At 40.2% G+C, this 14,709-nt stretch overlaps 1 protein-coding gene across 1 annotated transcript in view; it reads right to left on the reverse strand.

The window, feature by feature from the left end:
• RIPOR2 (RHO family interacting cell polarization regulator 2) overlaps positions 1–14,709 on the reverse strand; it is a 77,338-nt gene that overhangs the window by 1,633 nt on the left and 60,996 nt on the right. The window contains exons 15-21 of the mRNA XM_063298992.1: positions 12,194–12,375; positions 9,490–9,658; positions 8,098–8,233; positions 7,112–7,273; positions 6,350–6,508; positions 4,810–5,015; positions 3,281–3,364 (exon numbers count right to left, since the gene is read on the reverse strand). Coding sequence (XP_063155062.1) covers positions 3,281–3,364; positions 4,810–5,015; positions 6,350–6,508; positions 7,112–7,273; positions 8,098–8,233; positions 9,490–9,658; positions 12,194–12,375 — 1,098 coding nt within the window. The remainder of the gene's footprint in view (positions 1–3,280; positions 3,365–4,809; positions 5,016–6,349; positions 6,509–7,111; positions 7,274–8,097; positions 8,234–9,489; positions 9,659–12,193; positions 12,376–14,709) is intronic.

Consider the following 14,709-nt stretch of genomic DNA (forward strand, 5'->3'; position numbering starts at 1 on the left):
AGTTCTTGTCTTATAGAAAATCTTGCTTTATAGTGAGTAATTTGCATATCTATGTCTGGCTTTTTAAACCTGTATAAAAAACATGCATTTTCTCAAGCTGTCTGGAAGTGCCTTGTTTCCTCCACAGCTCAGACAGAGAACATTTCGCTCAGCCACAGTGGCTGTGGGTGCCTATGCAGAGAGCTGAAAAGGGCCTCCCAAGAAACCACCTGGGCCTGCCAAAGGGTGCTGCTGATGTCATGCTTTCAGCAGAGTTACTTTGCTTGCATGAACATTCTTTACAAAGCAGTTTTTTCCAATGCTTTGCACATCCTTAATATATATATATACTTTTTAAAATTAAAAGTATTTGCAATGTTAGGATACACACACACACACTGTATCTACTGTATATATATATTGAGAGAGAGAGAGAGAGATTATCTTACGATACATACTATTATTTATCTACTTACTATATATTTTATATACCATACTCCCAAGTGACCTATGGTAATTTACACAACAACAGTTAACTACAGCAGTACATAATTTGTTAGTAGTGATGTTCCAATCTTAATGCTGTCCTCATGGACATTATGACAGATGGTCTTACACAATTATCTTTCTGTGTCCCAAATTAGATGCACCCATTTCATGGGGGTGGAGAGGGCTTCTTGGCTAGAATTCCTGCTAAAGGGAACGGGGGAAAGGAGGAATTAATACTTCTCCGCTCTTATTGCGTTTGCAGAAAGCCGCCCAACAGCCCTATATAAAATCACTCAATCCCTTTTGGGGAAGGTGGGTGCAGTGACCCACCTACAGGGCCGTGCAGAGGAGTTTTCAGAGCATCTGCAAGACAAAATCGCTCGGATCCGCTCCACGTTAGACTCCAAGCATGAGGCAGGGTCTGTGGGGATACCAAGGGATCATACTTACCATGTTATCTGGGAACAGTGTGATCCTGTTGGACCTGAGGAAGTGGACAGGACCCTCCGGACAGTAAATGCCACCACATGCCATCTAGACCCGTGTCCCTCCTGGCTGGTGAAAGCAGCTCGGGAGGTGGCATGTGGTTGGGTCCAGGCGATGGTTAATACATCCTTGGGGGAGGGGGTGTTTCCAACTGCCTTTAAGCAGGCGCTAGTACAACCCCTCCTCAAGAAACCATCACTGGACCCTACTGTACTGGATAATTTTCGTCCAGTCTCCTACCTCCCCTTTTGGGGGAAAGTGCTTGAGAAAGTGGTGGCATTACAACTCCAGAGGATTCTGGAGGGAACAGATTATCTAGACCCCTTTCAGTCAGGTTTCAGGCCTGGATATGGGACAGAAACGGCACTTGTCACACTTATGGATGATCTCTGGTGGGAGCAGGATGGGGGTAGTGCATCCATCCTCGCTCTTCTTGACCTATCAGTGGCTTTCGATACCATCGACCGTGGTATCCTTTTGGGTCGGCTCAGGGAGTTGGGGGTGGGCGGCGTAGTTTTGCGCTGGTTCACCTCCTTCCTCCAGGGCCGGTCCCAGTCAGTGGTGATGGGGGGGGAAGAGATCCGACCCTCGACCCCTCCTTTGTGGGGTGCCGCAGGGTTCGGTTCTCTCTCCTCTCCTATTCAACATCTACATGAAACCGCTGGGTGAGATTATCCGTCACCACGGGATGAGGTATCATCAATATGCTGATGATACTCAGTTGTATACCTCCATCATGGGTGAGGTAAGTGATGCTGTGACTGCCCTCTCTCGGTGCCTGGGGGCTGTAGGGGTCTGGATGGGGAACAACAGGCTTTGGCTGAACGCTGGTAAGACGGAGTGGCTGTGGGTTAAGGGTTCCTCCATATCCAGGACTTTGTCATCTTTAGTTCTGGATGGGGTTGCACTGCCCCAGACAGACCCGGTGTGTAACCTGGGGGTCCTCATGGACTCATGGTTCCTGCTCGAAGAGCAGGTGGCAGCCGTGGCCAGAAGGGCCTTTGCACAGCTTCGTGTTGTGCACCAGTTACACCCTTTCCTGGATCGGGAAGCCCTTCGGACAGTCACTCATGCCCTTGTTACCTCCCATATAGACTACTGCAATGCGCTCTACATGGGGCTACCCTTGAAAAGTATCCGGAAGCTTCAACTGGTCCAGAATGCGGCTGTGCGGGCTATTTTCGGCGCTCCTAGAAGGGCGCACATAACACCTTTGCTATGCGAGCTGCATTGGATACCAGTTTGCTTCCGGGACCAATTCAGGGTGTTGGTTATTACCTTTAAAGCCCTACATGGCACAGGACCAGGTTACCTGAGGGACCGCCTCTTCCCCATATCATCAGCCTGTCCCACCCGATCATGCAGAGAGGGTATGCTACAGATCCCGTTGATAAGATAATTCCATCTGGCATGGTCCAGGAGGCAGGCCTTATGGGCAGTAGCGCCCGCCCTTTGGAACATCTTGCCCCCGGAGGTGAGATTAGCCCCATCGCTCCTAGCCTTCCGGAGGAAGTTGAAGACCTGGCTCTGCCACTGGGCTTGGGGCAGGGAGGAGAATTGACATACTTGGGGTTGGCTAGTGCCTTGAAGTGCCCCTCCTACATAAGGACTGCAGTTGATCACAGCCATCTGGATTTTATGAGCTGGGGTAGTTAAGAAATTGTTTTAGAGGGATTTTTTTAGAATTTTATTGTATATTTATTAGAATTTTATTGTATATTTATTAGAATTTTATTGTATATTTATTGTTCTGTATTGTAAACCGCCCAGAGTCCCTCCGGTCGGAGGAGATGGGTGGTGACAAATTTGATAAACAAACGAACAAATAATCCTTTTTTCTATTTCATCAACCCTCCTCACCAAGGGGGTGCGTTTTTTCATATTATAATTTCTTCCAATTATAAATAGGTATGTTTAAGCCCTAGAAACATTTCCAGGATGGGAAGGATGAGCTGTGCAAGAGGATTTGTCACATTAGTAGCTGTATTAGAAAACTTTTTGTAATGAAAACATGAATGCATACACAGCACAAGAGAAAAAACCCACCCAGCCAAATAGCACCTTCCCATCTCCTAATCATCATATATACTTGAAGATCAAGTCACAGAGTGAAGTCTCTTTTCCACATATATTGTTGGGCTGTATGCATCAAATCCCTCCCATTTTGGTAAAGTAATATCCAGACAGCAAACTCAAGAGAACAATGCTCTTCTTGTTGTGTGTTCAGGAAGGGTTACTGAAACCTCTGGTGTTTTGTTTTTGTTTTTTTGTTTTTCTGGCTTGGCCTTTTGTAGTTCATGGGAAAGTCAAGAAGGTAGAAGTTTACCTGAAGGCATTTCAAGGCCAGGCAAGCCGCCTTCTGCAGATGGAGGCTGGGCTGGGCAAGGCTTTCGCAGTAATAAATTAAAGCCTGGAAGAAAAAGAGAGCTGTGAGACTGAGGAGCAACATCCTTTCAGAACAAAAGCAAAAAAAATTTCATCTCTTGCTTAGAAAAATACATTCACCAAATAAAAAATAAAGCAGCATTCATCTCTTTGAAAGAAGAGCTCTGGTTGGTTAGGTAGAATTTTTCCACAGTAAAACAGCAACCAGTTAGCACAAAATAAAACAAAAGTTTTTACTTCCTGCCACCACCATTCCTGTATAGGATGCAATCAGAGATGTGTAAAAGAAGCATCATATGTATGGAAAAGCTGCTTTGAGGTCATGCCCAAGCCACAACATATGTTTGGATATTTTGGTCTGCACATGGTCTAAAGTGGGGCTATTGCATTTCTGACTCTCCAGCCAAAGGTAGTTTAGGGAGGGTGAGGAGGGGGAAGAAAGCCAAGCTGGCAACTGGGGGAAGGGCAGGGCTAGTGGGTATTGATGTCTTTCTCCCCTCAGTTGCTCCCTGCATGGCATATCCCACTGGTCCACCCATCCCACCAGTCTTCCCAGGCATCCTCTCCCTCCCTGGAGCTGCTACCAATGTCCCAGCACAGCACAGCCCACCAGCCTGCCCATCCCCACAAACTCCCCAAATCCTTCCCTCCCTCTTGCACAGCTACAGGAGAGTGTGGGCCATGTTCCGGAATGGATTCTCCATTTGCTTCAGGCAACGTGGCCTGCATCTCACAGACGCTGAAAGCAAAAAGCAAAGAGTGTGTAGGGATGATGCTGATAAGAGTTCTGGCTGTTGTGTCAACTGGGAAGGCCCAGGGAGAACCAGATCTAAAAACGCTACTGAAAGATCTACCACCTCCCTGGAGCAATAACATCTAGCAATTAGAACTTACTTTGTTATTAAATTATCTTCAATTTATTATCTTTCATCTAGCCCAATACCAAACACACCTACGCATTCAGGGAAGCTCCACTGTTGTCTCAAGATGTTGTAATTTGGCTGTCATTAGCATATTGGTAGTACCCAGATCCAATACTCAGCAGTTTCATGTAGCTACTGAAAACTAGAATAGTGCCATGAGAGACACCAAATAGTAATATAACAACGGCCATTTTGCCTATATGCCTCCTAATGGCACCATCTGAAATCTATTTGAGAGTCAGAAATGTAATCAGTGCAAAGCAATGGCTCCTACTTTCCCAAATACTGGACTAACCAGAAAAATACAATTAAGCTACTGAGGGAAGAAAAACCAACATAGTCACACTCTCAGAGTCAATGCCAAAGAAAATAGCTATTGGATTAACCAAGGCAGTCCAACCCTGTAGTCTGCTCGGCATTTTATATAAACCCACCCAATTGTGATTTGTTCAATAAACCATGTTCAAACTATGATTTAGCATGTTGTTTAAACACAGCTAAAATCTGTAATTCTACTTTTGTCTATTTGGTTTTCTGTAACACTTACCTTTTCCCTGAAGTTTTTGTTTTCTGTTGCGGCAGCTGATAATATCGTTACCACAGCTTCATAGGTCTCCTTTTTATTTTCAGTCAAAAGGACAGCCAAAGATTTCAGCACTTCTTGTTGAGGTGAGAGACTGATGGAGATTAAATTGGCCTTATTCTGCAAGAACTTTTCATCTCTTAAAGACTGTAGAGTTTGTACCATTAAAGCTAAAACACAAAGACATTTAACAATTTGTCCTTTTTTTATAAGAAGTTAACGGATTACACTAACAGATACCTTTGAAATAGCTTCTACAGGCAACAACAGTAACTGTGAAGTGTAAAATAATTTCAAATATATGAGGATGAGATCAAATGCCAATGAAGTCTAGAATTCTGTCCCTACAGAGATCAATCAGATGCTTTGAGAAGCTCACAGGACATAAACCCAACAGCACCTTTTTCTTCCTATTTCTTAACAGCTGGTTATTGAAAAAATTACTGTCTCCAGTCTAAGAATGATTCCATGGTCATGATGGGTATAACTATTACTAGCCTTGCCTCCCTGGAAATTTCTTTCCTGTCACCAGCTGTTATTGGGAAAATCTGACAACCTCATTCATAAGAGGGAGAAATTCTAGTTTGTTGGTAGAACCTGTTTGGTTTGTAGGCCCTAGGCAGTGAATTATGCTGTGAAAAGTCCATAAAGTACACATAAAAACCCAGAAAATCAGCTATGCTTTTCAGCATCTTCTTTTTACTTCCCAGTCTAACCTACAGCCCAGGAATTACCTGGTGGTTTCCAATTCTAGTAATAACCAGGCCTGATCCTGCTTAACACCTGAGTCCAAACAAAGTCTGCTTTTGAAAAATTAAGTTAGTTTAGACATTGAGGCAGACTCCCATAACTTAATTAGTCATTCTGCTATGGAAGGAACCATATATATTTTCCATTAAGAAGTGCAAAATATCCTTGCAGCAGTTACCATGTACAAAGGTAATTCAGTATACTTTGGGGATTTAAGATTTACTAATACGTAATAAATATAGCAGATTGAAAAGGAAATTCAACTTTTAGAACTTGATTCATGTTATTATAAATCATTTTCCAAGATTGTTGAGCTTTGCCACATTGCCACCAAATATGGAAAAATTATCCAACATTTCCGACAATTTTTAGAAAATGAATATCCTTTCTAGCAGTCAGTACTGGAGTAACATACCGATTATTTTCCTGTGCTTATCCCAAACTTTTAATACTCTGCTTATTATTGCAGAATTTCTTATAAGCTGTCTATACTACTACTACTACTAGTATTGATCATAGCAACAGTGTTCAATCTACAATCACCATCTTCAAACTGTAGATCTCATGGCTGAAACGCATGGCTTAATTTGTGTACTTGTTCATTCCTTTTACACCCTCTTTTTTTGTACAGAACACTGGTGAAGTGTTCTGGAAGCCTCAAAAACTTGCAGAAGTTTTTCTACCATTTTAGTTGCTCCTACTAAAAGTATTGCCCCGCTATGGAATTTGAACTTCTAAAGAGCCTGTTTCTTACCTTCTCTTGCAAGCTGAAGCAAATAGTTTGCCAGATCACTAACATTTTTATTAGCGAAATAGTTGTAATACTGAAAAACGGTTATGACTTCCAAGGACAGACTGGAGGAGAGCACAGGTTCTGCACGGTCCAAGATATGAGAAATCAAGGTTTTGAATACTGCATATAACCAGATAAAAGGATTAGTTAGCAAATGAGTCCTCATTAATAAGAGAACATAAAATGACTGGAAGTAAGTCATTTTTAGAAAGGATAATGTGCTTAAGAACAAATAGACAACTTCATACTTTCTGGAAGTTTCGAATTATAGTTTCCAGAAAGAACCAGTATGGCAATGATCACAGATTATGAAACCTGTAGGGTATTGGTAACCGCAGGGCACCTAGTTGGTACCTCTGCTCTAAAATGTCATTTCTATCACACCTGAATAGAAAAAATGGAAAAAAAATAGGCTACTGATATGATACGAAATGAATTAATCTTAAAAGTGACTGAATTTGATTGAATATAAACTTTGTTTATTATGGACATGATCTAAAGAAATCCGGCACTGCAACAGAAATTTTATTACTTAAAAAAAAAACACCCCAAAGTAATTTATTTAAATTGCAACTTTTAAAAATAGATTTAAGGTAAACTTTGGATTAAGGTTATAAGTGTTCAAAGGCCATGTGCATGCACACCTGTCTAATTATTTCAATATTAGGGAGGAGCAGCAATGTTTAGTCAATTAACTAGTAAAATATTTTTAGCTAACTGTACCTGTTTCTGAAAGTCCTGGACATTCATCATTCACCGCTGTAGCAAAAGTGATATCCAGTTGTTTGATCATTTTGTCTGCAGAGGTGTGATACAACCCAGAAGAATTGGTACACTTATTCCAGAAAGAAAAAAGGGATATCTTTTTCTGAAATTCTGGAATTGCTAATGGGAAAGAAAACCATAAAAGCTAATGATTAGTACAAATTAAAACTGAACAATATTCAGCTCTGTATTGAAAGGAAATGGGTAGAAATTTGTAAAGGGTTACATTTGCTTGGAAAAAGGAACAAAACAGATGTGCTTTGATTGCAAAGATCACAATAATTCACTGGTTATGTCTATAGTTTGCATGATACAGATCAGTGTCTCTCAACCTTGGCAACTTTTAAGATGTCGGGACTTCAACTCCCAGAATTCCCTAGCCTAGCTGAGGAACTGAGGTTGAGAAACACTGATCTAGATAAATATAAGCTAAGAAGGCTTTAGATGTTGAGGTTGGATTTCATGTTAGAAGAATGTTCACCAGGAGAAGGCGTCACAGGTAGTCCACCTTCACTCCTCTTCAGACACCAACTCCCCATGGCCTTGGGCTGTTTCTTCCCATGTCCTTCCTAGTAATGACTTGGAACTCTCGTGCCCGGGATTGTTGGCATGCAAACTGTTCTGTGCCTGAGCTACTGCCCTTTTTCATCCAACCTGATCCTATACATGTTTCTCAGAAACAAATTCCCCTGGATTCATCAATACTTTTCACCAAAGGAGTCTGCATGGGACTGAAACTTTATAGCCTGTTTCCACATAGGTTTACCTAGAAGTAAGTTCATGGTATTTAATCAGGCTTACACAGGAGTAAATAATTGTACAACAGCAGCCTTAGAGAGTAGGTCTGAGTAAACATGCACAAAAAAGTACTCCATACTGTAAAGTAGGAAAACAGAAATATATAATCATACTTCCATATGAACATTGCCTATGCTATTTCTCACCTTCGTTTATAGGTCTGAAGTTCCCCAGAGCCTCACTGCTGATCTCTGCAAGACTCTCAATCACTAAAATTTGTTGGGATAGCTTATCCAGAAGATATCTCGTGACAAATGGAGTTCTGCTACAGAATACAATTTGCTAGTAAAATAGGGAAGAACAAAAGTATAAATCTTCCTCACACAGAACAAACATTGATTAGGTCAACATTCCAAATGTGAAAGAATGCAAATTTATCAAATAAGAATGATTTTACATTTTTACAAACATGATTTTTATCATACACTTTAAAAGTGGGACTTGCAACAAACAAACCACTGCAATATGATGCGTTCCTGTCAATTTCTAGTTAGCTATATAGGATTGTGTTATTTTGACTTCATAAAAATTGAAAATGTGTCTTTTATTTATATAGAGGATTGTGTTTCCCTAGTGGTGATCTTTTGTAGAGATTCTTCTCAGCCAAGTAGATAAAGCACAGTACACAGATTTACTACACTATGATTATTCTGAATATGCCATATTTACTTCAGAGGAAGAAAACCCTAAGTTAAAGATTGCTACCCATAAAGATTAGATGGGAAAAATACTTCCATTATTGTATTCTCAGGGAATGCAAAATCCATTTGAATGATTACTTTTTGGTGGGAGGGGGATATTACTCTTTTTATGTTATTTACGCTGGTCAATTATCAAAATAAATATTTAATTTGACTTATTATTGGAAATATATCTCACTAACTTCAGTAGTAGTTTAACCTGAGGAAGTATGTAAAATTACAACTTCAATCAATTTAAGTCTAACTTAAAACCTATTAATTTCATTGGGATTTCTGCATGGCTAAAACTCTGTTTTTGTATTTCAAATAACTTATGAAAGCTCAAACTATGTCAATAAATTTAGGTTAGAGGGATATATGCAGCCTCTGCCTCCTATAGTATCTATTGGTCATTACCAATATGATACCAGACCATGTCACATTGAACAACAAAGAGTGAAATGGCGTTTTGTTCTGGTTCAAGTAGACCATGATGAAATAAGATCATATATGGAGAATGTGGGATGAAAGTTGGGATGGAGATTGGCATGGACAGCCCCAGTCTCCTATAGAGTTTGGGCCCTCGTGCCTCGTTTGGAACATCTGAAGAGAAGCAAGGTTTCTCTGGATAACGAACTTTCACACTGTGGCTTCTTCAGCCAAACACATTTGCTAGTTTTTGCACAACAGCAGGGTCTGCCCTTTTTATCTTATTATGTTTTTATGCAAGAGAACTACACGTGTACGAAGTACAAAGGAAATTAAGTATCAACAAACAAGGGTGGGTACACAACATGTAAAACAAGAGCAGATGTGTCTTAATAATCTTTTTTTTTAATGTACCCTTATAAAAGATACCTGAATAAGTTGTGTGCAGTACTGTAAGTGCTTGACTACGGTGATATCAAGGCTTTCATTTCCTGTGGTCAGTGGAAGAGGGCTTCCAGCCACACTGGTACCAACTCCTGTGTCTTCTGTCAATGCTTCACTGAGATGTCCTCTGCCTTCTGGGTGTTCTGACCTGTAACTGTTCAAGCTGGGAGGTAAGTGAGCAGTTTGATTTTTTTTTCATGTAACCAATGCAAAAGAGAAATTGTTGAAAGCACTCTCCTGTAACCAAACAGCTCTTCGTAGGCCAGTAACCTTTTAATGAATACATCGTATCTCAAATTGGCAGTAGCATTAGGTAAAAAGTGCCAAATAAGTGTCCACATTTAAAGAATATATCGTTACCACACTAGCTTACTTGTTTCTTTGAAACAATCACTTTTTTGTAAGGAACTCTTGCTAAGAAGTCTTTGAAATCAACCTTTGCTATAACTTTTCTTTTTCTTTTTTCTATCACATTCACCTTGGTTTGTTGACAACATGCTTTGCCAGACTGCTCTGTGGATTTGTAGATGTAACTGAACTATAGATTTGTGGTTTTCAAAAGTTATACAATTAAGATGTAATCTGTCAGTGCTTTCCTGGCATGTGATTAATTGTCCAGCTAAGGAAAAAAAAAGTGTGAGAGAGAAATCACACAAGGAAGGAAAGGAAGTCATAATGGAATCACCCAGTGGTTCACACACAAAAAACAAACACCAGTTTTCTGTTCCCTTTATTCACAGAATACAAAAATCATTGTTTAAACATCTATTTCACTCTTTTAACTATTCCAGTCAAGGAAATTTTAAAACTTTAATTGAGTTGCTTGCTTTTCTTGACCTCTCAGCAGCTTTCAGTACCATCAATCATGGTATCCTTCTGCGCCAGCTTTGGGAGTTTGTGGGGGAGCCTAATTTTATCCTCATTCTCCTCCTTTCCCTGGGGTAGGTTCCCATCACTGTTGATAGGAGGGGTCTAGCCTGCAATGCCTCCTTGGTGAGGTGCCACAGAACTCGACACTCTCTCCACTCCTATTTAACATCTACATGAAACCACTGGGTGAGGTCATTCAATGGCATGGGAGTAAGGTATCATAACCATGCAAATGATATTCATCTCCATGCCAGGCTGACCAAGCAGTGCCATGGTATCTGAAGGCTGTGGGGGTGTGAATGGGGAGGAATAGGCTTCAGCTCAAGCCTAGTAAGACTGAGTGAATATGGGTTTTAGGGCCCCCTGGGCCCAGTGATGTTCCATCTACTGTAGTTCTGGATGGTGTTGCACTACCCAAGACAGAACTGGTTCACAATTTGGGGGTCCTTCTGGACTCATGGCTCCTGCTCAAAGAGCAGATATCAGTTGTGGCCAGAGAGGCTCTTGCACAGCTTCATGTTGTGTGCCAATTGCACCCTTCCTGGACTGGAAGGCACTGTGCATGGTCCCACATGCTTTAGTCACCTCCCAAATAGACTACTGCAATGCATTCTACATGGGACTGACCTTGAAGAGCATCTGGAAGCTGCAATTGGTTCAGAACATAGGGACATGGGCAATTATGAATGTTTCCCAATTTGCCTATGTTACACCTTTGCCACATGAGCTGCACTAGTTCCCGGTAGGTGTCCATGTGCAATTCAAAGTGCTGGTTACATTCTTTAAAGCCCTTCATGGCATGGAGCCAAGATACTTGAAGGACTGCCTCTCTCCAGTGATCTCTACCCACTCTATTAGATCAAGCAGGAGGGTCATGTCTTGGGCCCCATCAATTAAAGAATGCTATCTTGTGGGACCTAGGAAGTGTGCCCTTTCTGTTGTGGCACCTGCCCTCTGGAACACCTTACCCCCTGATATCAGATGACTCTGAGTCTGCTGACTTCCAGAAAGTGTTGAAAACCTGGTTGTTTCCCCAGACACAGGGATTGTGCATTAAGTTAAGCCTGGGTAGGTTGGTATTATATTATTTTTACTCCCAGCTGCTGTTTCTTTTTTTAATTTGAATTGTATGTTTTAACAGCTTTATACTGTGGCTTTTGTTCAAACTTTGTTCACCACCCAGAGCTACTGTGGTGAGAGGGACACTCATATAAATCTAAAATAAATAAATAAGTAAATACTTAAGCATCTAAACAAAACCTTGCATGCATTCAGTAAATATGATTAATTCTACATTGACCAAAATCAATAAACCAGTATGTCAGAATGGAAGATCACACACATTATGGCCATTTTTGCTTCTATAAATTAGAAGAAGCTTGCCCAAGGTTGGTGATAATATAGATGTGAATATACGTACATGAAAGTAAACCTGATTCTACATTGTATATTATAGACAGAGATGAGACAGTGGATTATATATAATCTGATAAACGCAGAAAAACATTAAAATATCCTTATTCCCTTTCAGTACATCGTTTGAATGAATGCAGGATGTCTCAGTTCACTAGCACAGAGGGCACTGAACATTGAATAACTTTATTGATTAGTCAATTGACCATATCAAAATAGTACAGAGGGAAGTTTATCTGGAACCACTGTAATCCATTCTGCTAACAACATTCTCAGTACTGTGTAAAAAAATCACTAATCTAGCAGGGGCTATAATATTTAATTTCATCTTTCTTGAATGATCACTATGTACTATTCTTGGCAGAAAGGAATACACCTGAGAAGCATACAGTACTGACATTCTTACCTGTTTTTCTCGATCTCAGTATCTGAGAACACAGAGTCTGTACCACAAGCACCACCACAAAGCTCATCAGCACCACCATCATCCTCAAAGTCAGAAGTGTTGAGGAAATCAAAACTTTCCAATGCACTCTCAATTGTCAGGCTTAAGCTGGATGACCTGCTGTGACTTACTACTGGTCTGCACTGCAATAGCAAAACCAGAAGAATATATAAACTTAAGGAACAGTTTAGCCATTCAAAATGTTTTTGCTTCAAGAATATCCCAGTTAAACTGGATGTCGGAGTTTCTTTTCAAATCCACAAATGAGTAGCTACAGCTGGCATTTTTTGTTTGTTTGGTCTTGTTCTTCCATCACTTACTGTAATTTCCAGATTTTAGGATTTCACTTTTTATGCATTTTGAGAAGTTTAACGGAGGAGGACCTAACTTATGGAAATTTATGCAAAGGATAGATGCAGCTGCAATGAGATTAGAAAACTCAGATCTGAATAAATTGAGATTTCAATTACTGAAAAAGCCCTACCCAGGGAAAGCACTGAGTACCTCCCGTTTAAAATGTACAGGCATACCTTGGAGATATTACAGGTTCGGATCCAGACCCCCTCAATAAAGCGAATATTGCAATAAAGTGAGTCACACAAATTTTTTGGTTTCCCAGTGCATATAAATGTTATGTTTACATTATCCTGTTGTCTATTAAGTGTGCAATAGCATCATGCCTAAAAAACAATGTACATACCTTAATTTAAAAACACTTTATTGCCAAAAAATCACTGGAACACTTAGAGGTCATTGTAGGGTTATTAAATGGCCTAATTTCAATATAATAATAATGAAAAATATTATTTTGAAATATTAAATTTTGAAATATTTCAAGAATTACCAAAATGTGACATAGAGACACAAAGTGAGCAGATGCTGTTAGAAAAATGGCACCAACAGACTTGCTCGATGCAGGGTTGCCACAGACCTTCAGTCTGTAAAAAAACACAGTATCTTTGAAGCATAATAAAGCAAAGCGCAACAAAATGAGGTATGCCTGTATATGATAGCTTTGCTTCCCTGACATGCTCACTGCGTCAGTGGAGGTACATATTAAGTGTGATGAGAAAATTCCAAAATGGGATTACTTGGCTCATGCAACTACTGTGGTGGGGTTAGATAAAACTCTAACCAGACCCAGTGTTGCATAACCCACCTGGAGCCTACTGAGTCCAATGAGGTATAAATTACAGGTAGTCCTTGGGTTACAATGGCAGTTGGAACTGGAATTGCCATCAATAATCAATGTAATTGTAAAGCGCCATGTCATGTGACTGTGCCACTTAGCAACAGCAGTTCTGGCAGTCCTAGTTGCCATTGTTAAGCAAGGACTATGTGGTTTGTTAAGCAAGGACCTCACATGACAGCAATTTCCAACTTCTTGCCTTCTTCCCCATTGACTTTGCTTGTGGGAAGCCAGCAGGGAATGTCGGAAATAGCTATCACATGACCGCGGGGACACTGTAATGGATGGAACTCTGAGGACCGGTCGTAAGTCCCCCTTGTTCAGCGCCGTCACAAGTTTGAACAGTGCTCAACGAATGGACATAAGCCAAGGACTACCTGTATGTATTAAATAAAATAGCAGGTAAAATAAGGTTAAACTAAGGTTTCTCAAACAGGGTCCTGTGGAATCCTAGGGTTCTGTGAGAGGTCACTAGGGGCTCCCTGGGAGATCATGATTTATTTACAAAATTATTTCAAATTCAGGCAACTTCACATTAAAGGGGGAAGTTTCATCCTTTATTTTTAGTTTAAGTACACTGTTAATGCATATATACAGGCCTACCTATGAAACAGAAATAATAATTTTGTAACTTTTGGCCTATATTTGAGCCTGAATGTGCAGGGGATCCCCAAGGCCTGAAAAATATTTCAAGGGTTCCTCTAGGGTCAAAAGGTTTAGAAAGGCTGGGTTAAACTAACATCCCTACCCGCAATGTCATGGGAACTGCTGTCCTTGGTGTTAACTAATCCTTACCTTGCCCTAAATTGAGAAGAAAATGTGGCCTTATCCAAGCAATGCCTATGACTGAAACTGATAGGCTCCCATCTTAAGCCCCTCTTTTATATGTCTCATTAATCTAATATATTTTACAGCACATTTTAAACAGAAGACTTAAGAACTCATACAACTAAGTGAAAAAAACTTTGCTAATTTTGCATCTGATCACTATCAGTTAAACAAATCTATTTCCAAAATCATGATGGATTGGCTTACAGATCAAATTAAGCATATGTAAGTATGTATGTATGTATGTATGTTTTAAAATGTGCAACTTTCACCAGTTGTGGTTTATTTGTCTGTGTGAGTGTTCATGGATATGTGCACTTCATTAAACAAACCATGGCTTAGGGCCTTCTGTGACTCATGTCAAAATGACATCTCAGGCAGAGTCTAAAACAAAATAAAATTTAATTTAAATATTCAAGCTTCAAAAGGTTTGATCAAGCTCATTGCTTTATTATATGTC

Source organism: Candoia aspera, chromosome 3, assembly GCF_035149785.1.
Source record: "Candoia aspera isolate rCanAsp1 chromosome 3, rCanAsp1.hap2, whole genome shotgun sequence".
Classification (NCBI taxonomy): domain Eukaryota; kingdom Metazoa; phylum Chordata; class Lepidosauria; order Squamata; family Boidae; genus Candoia; species Candoia aspera.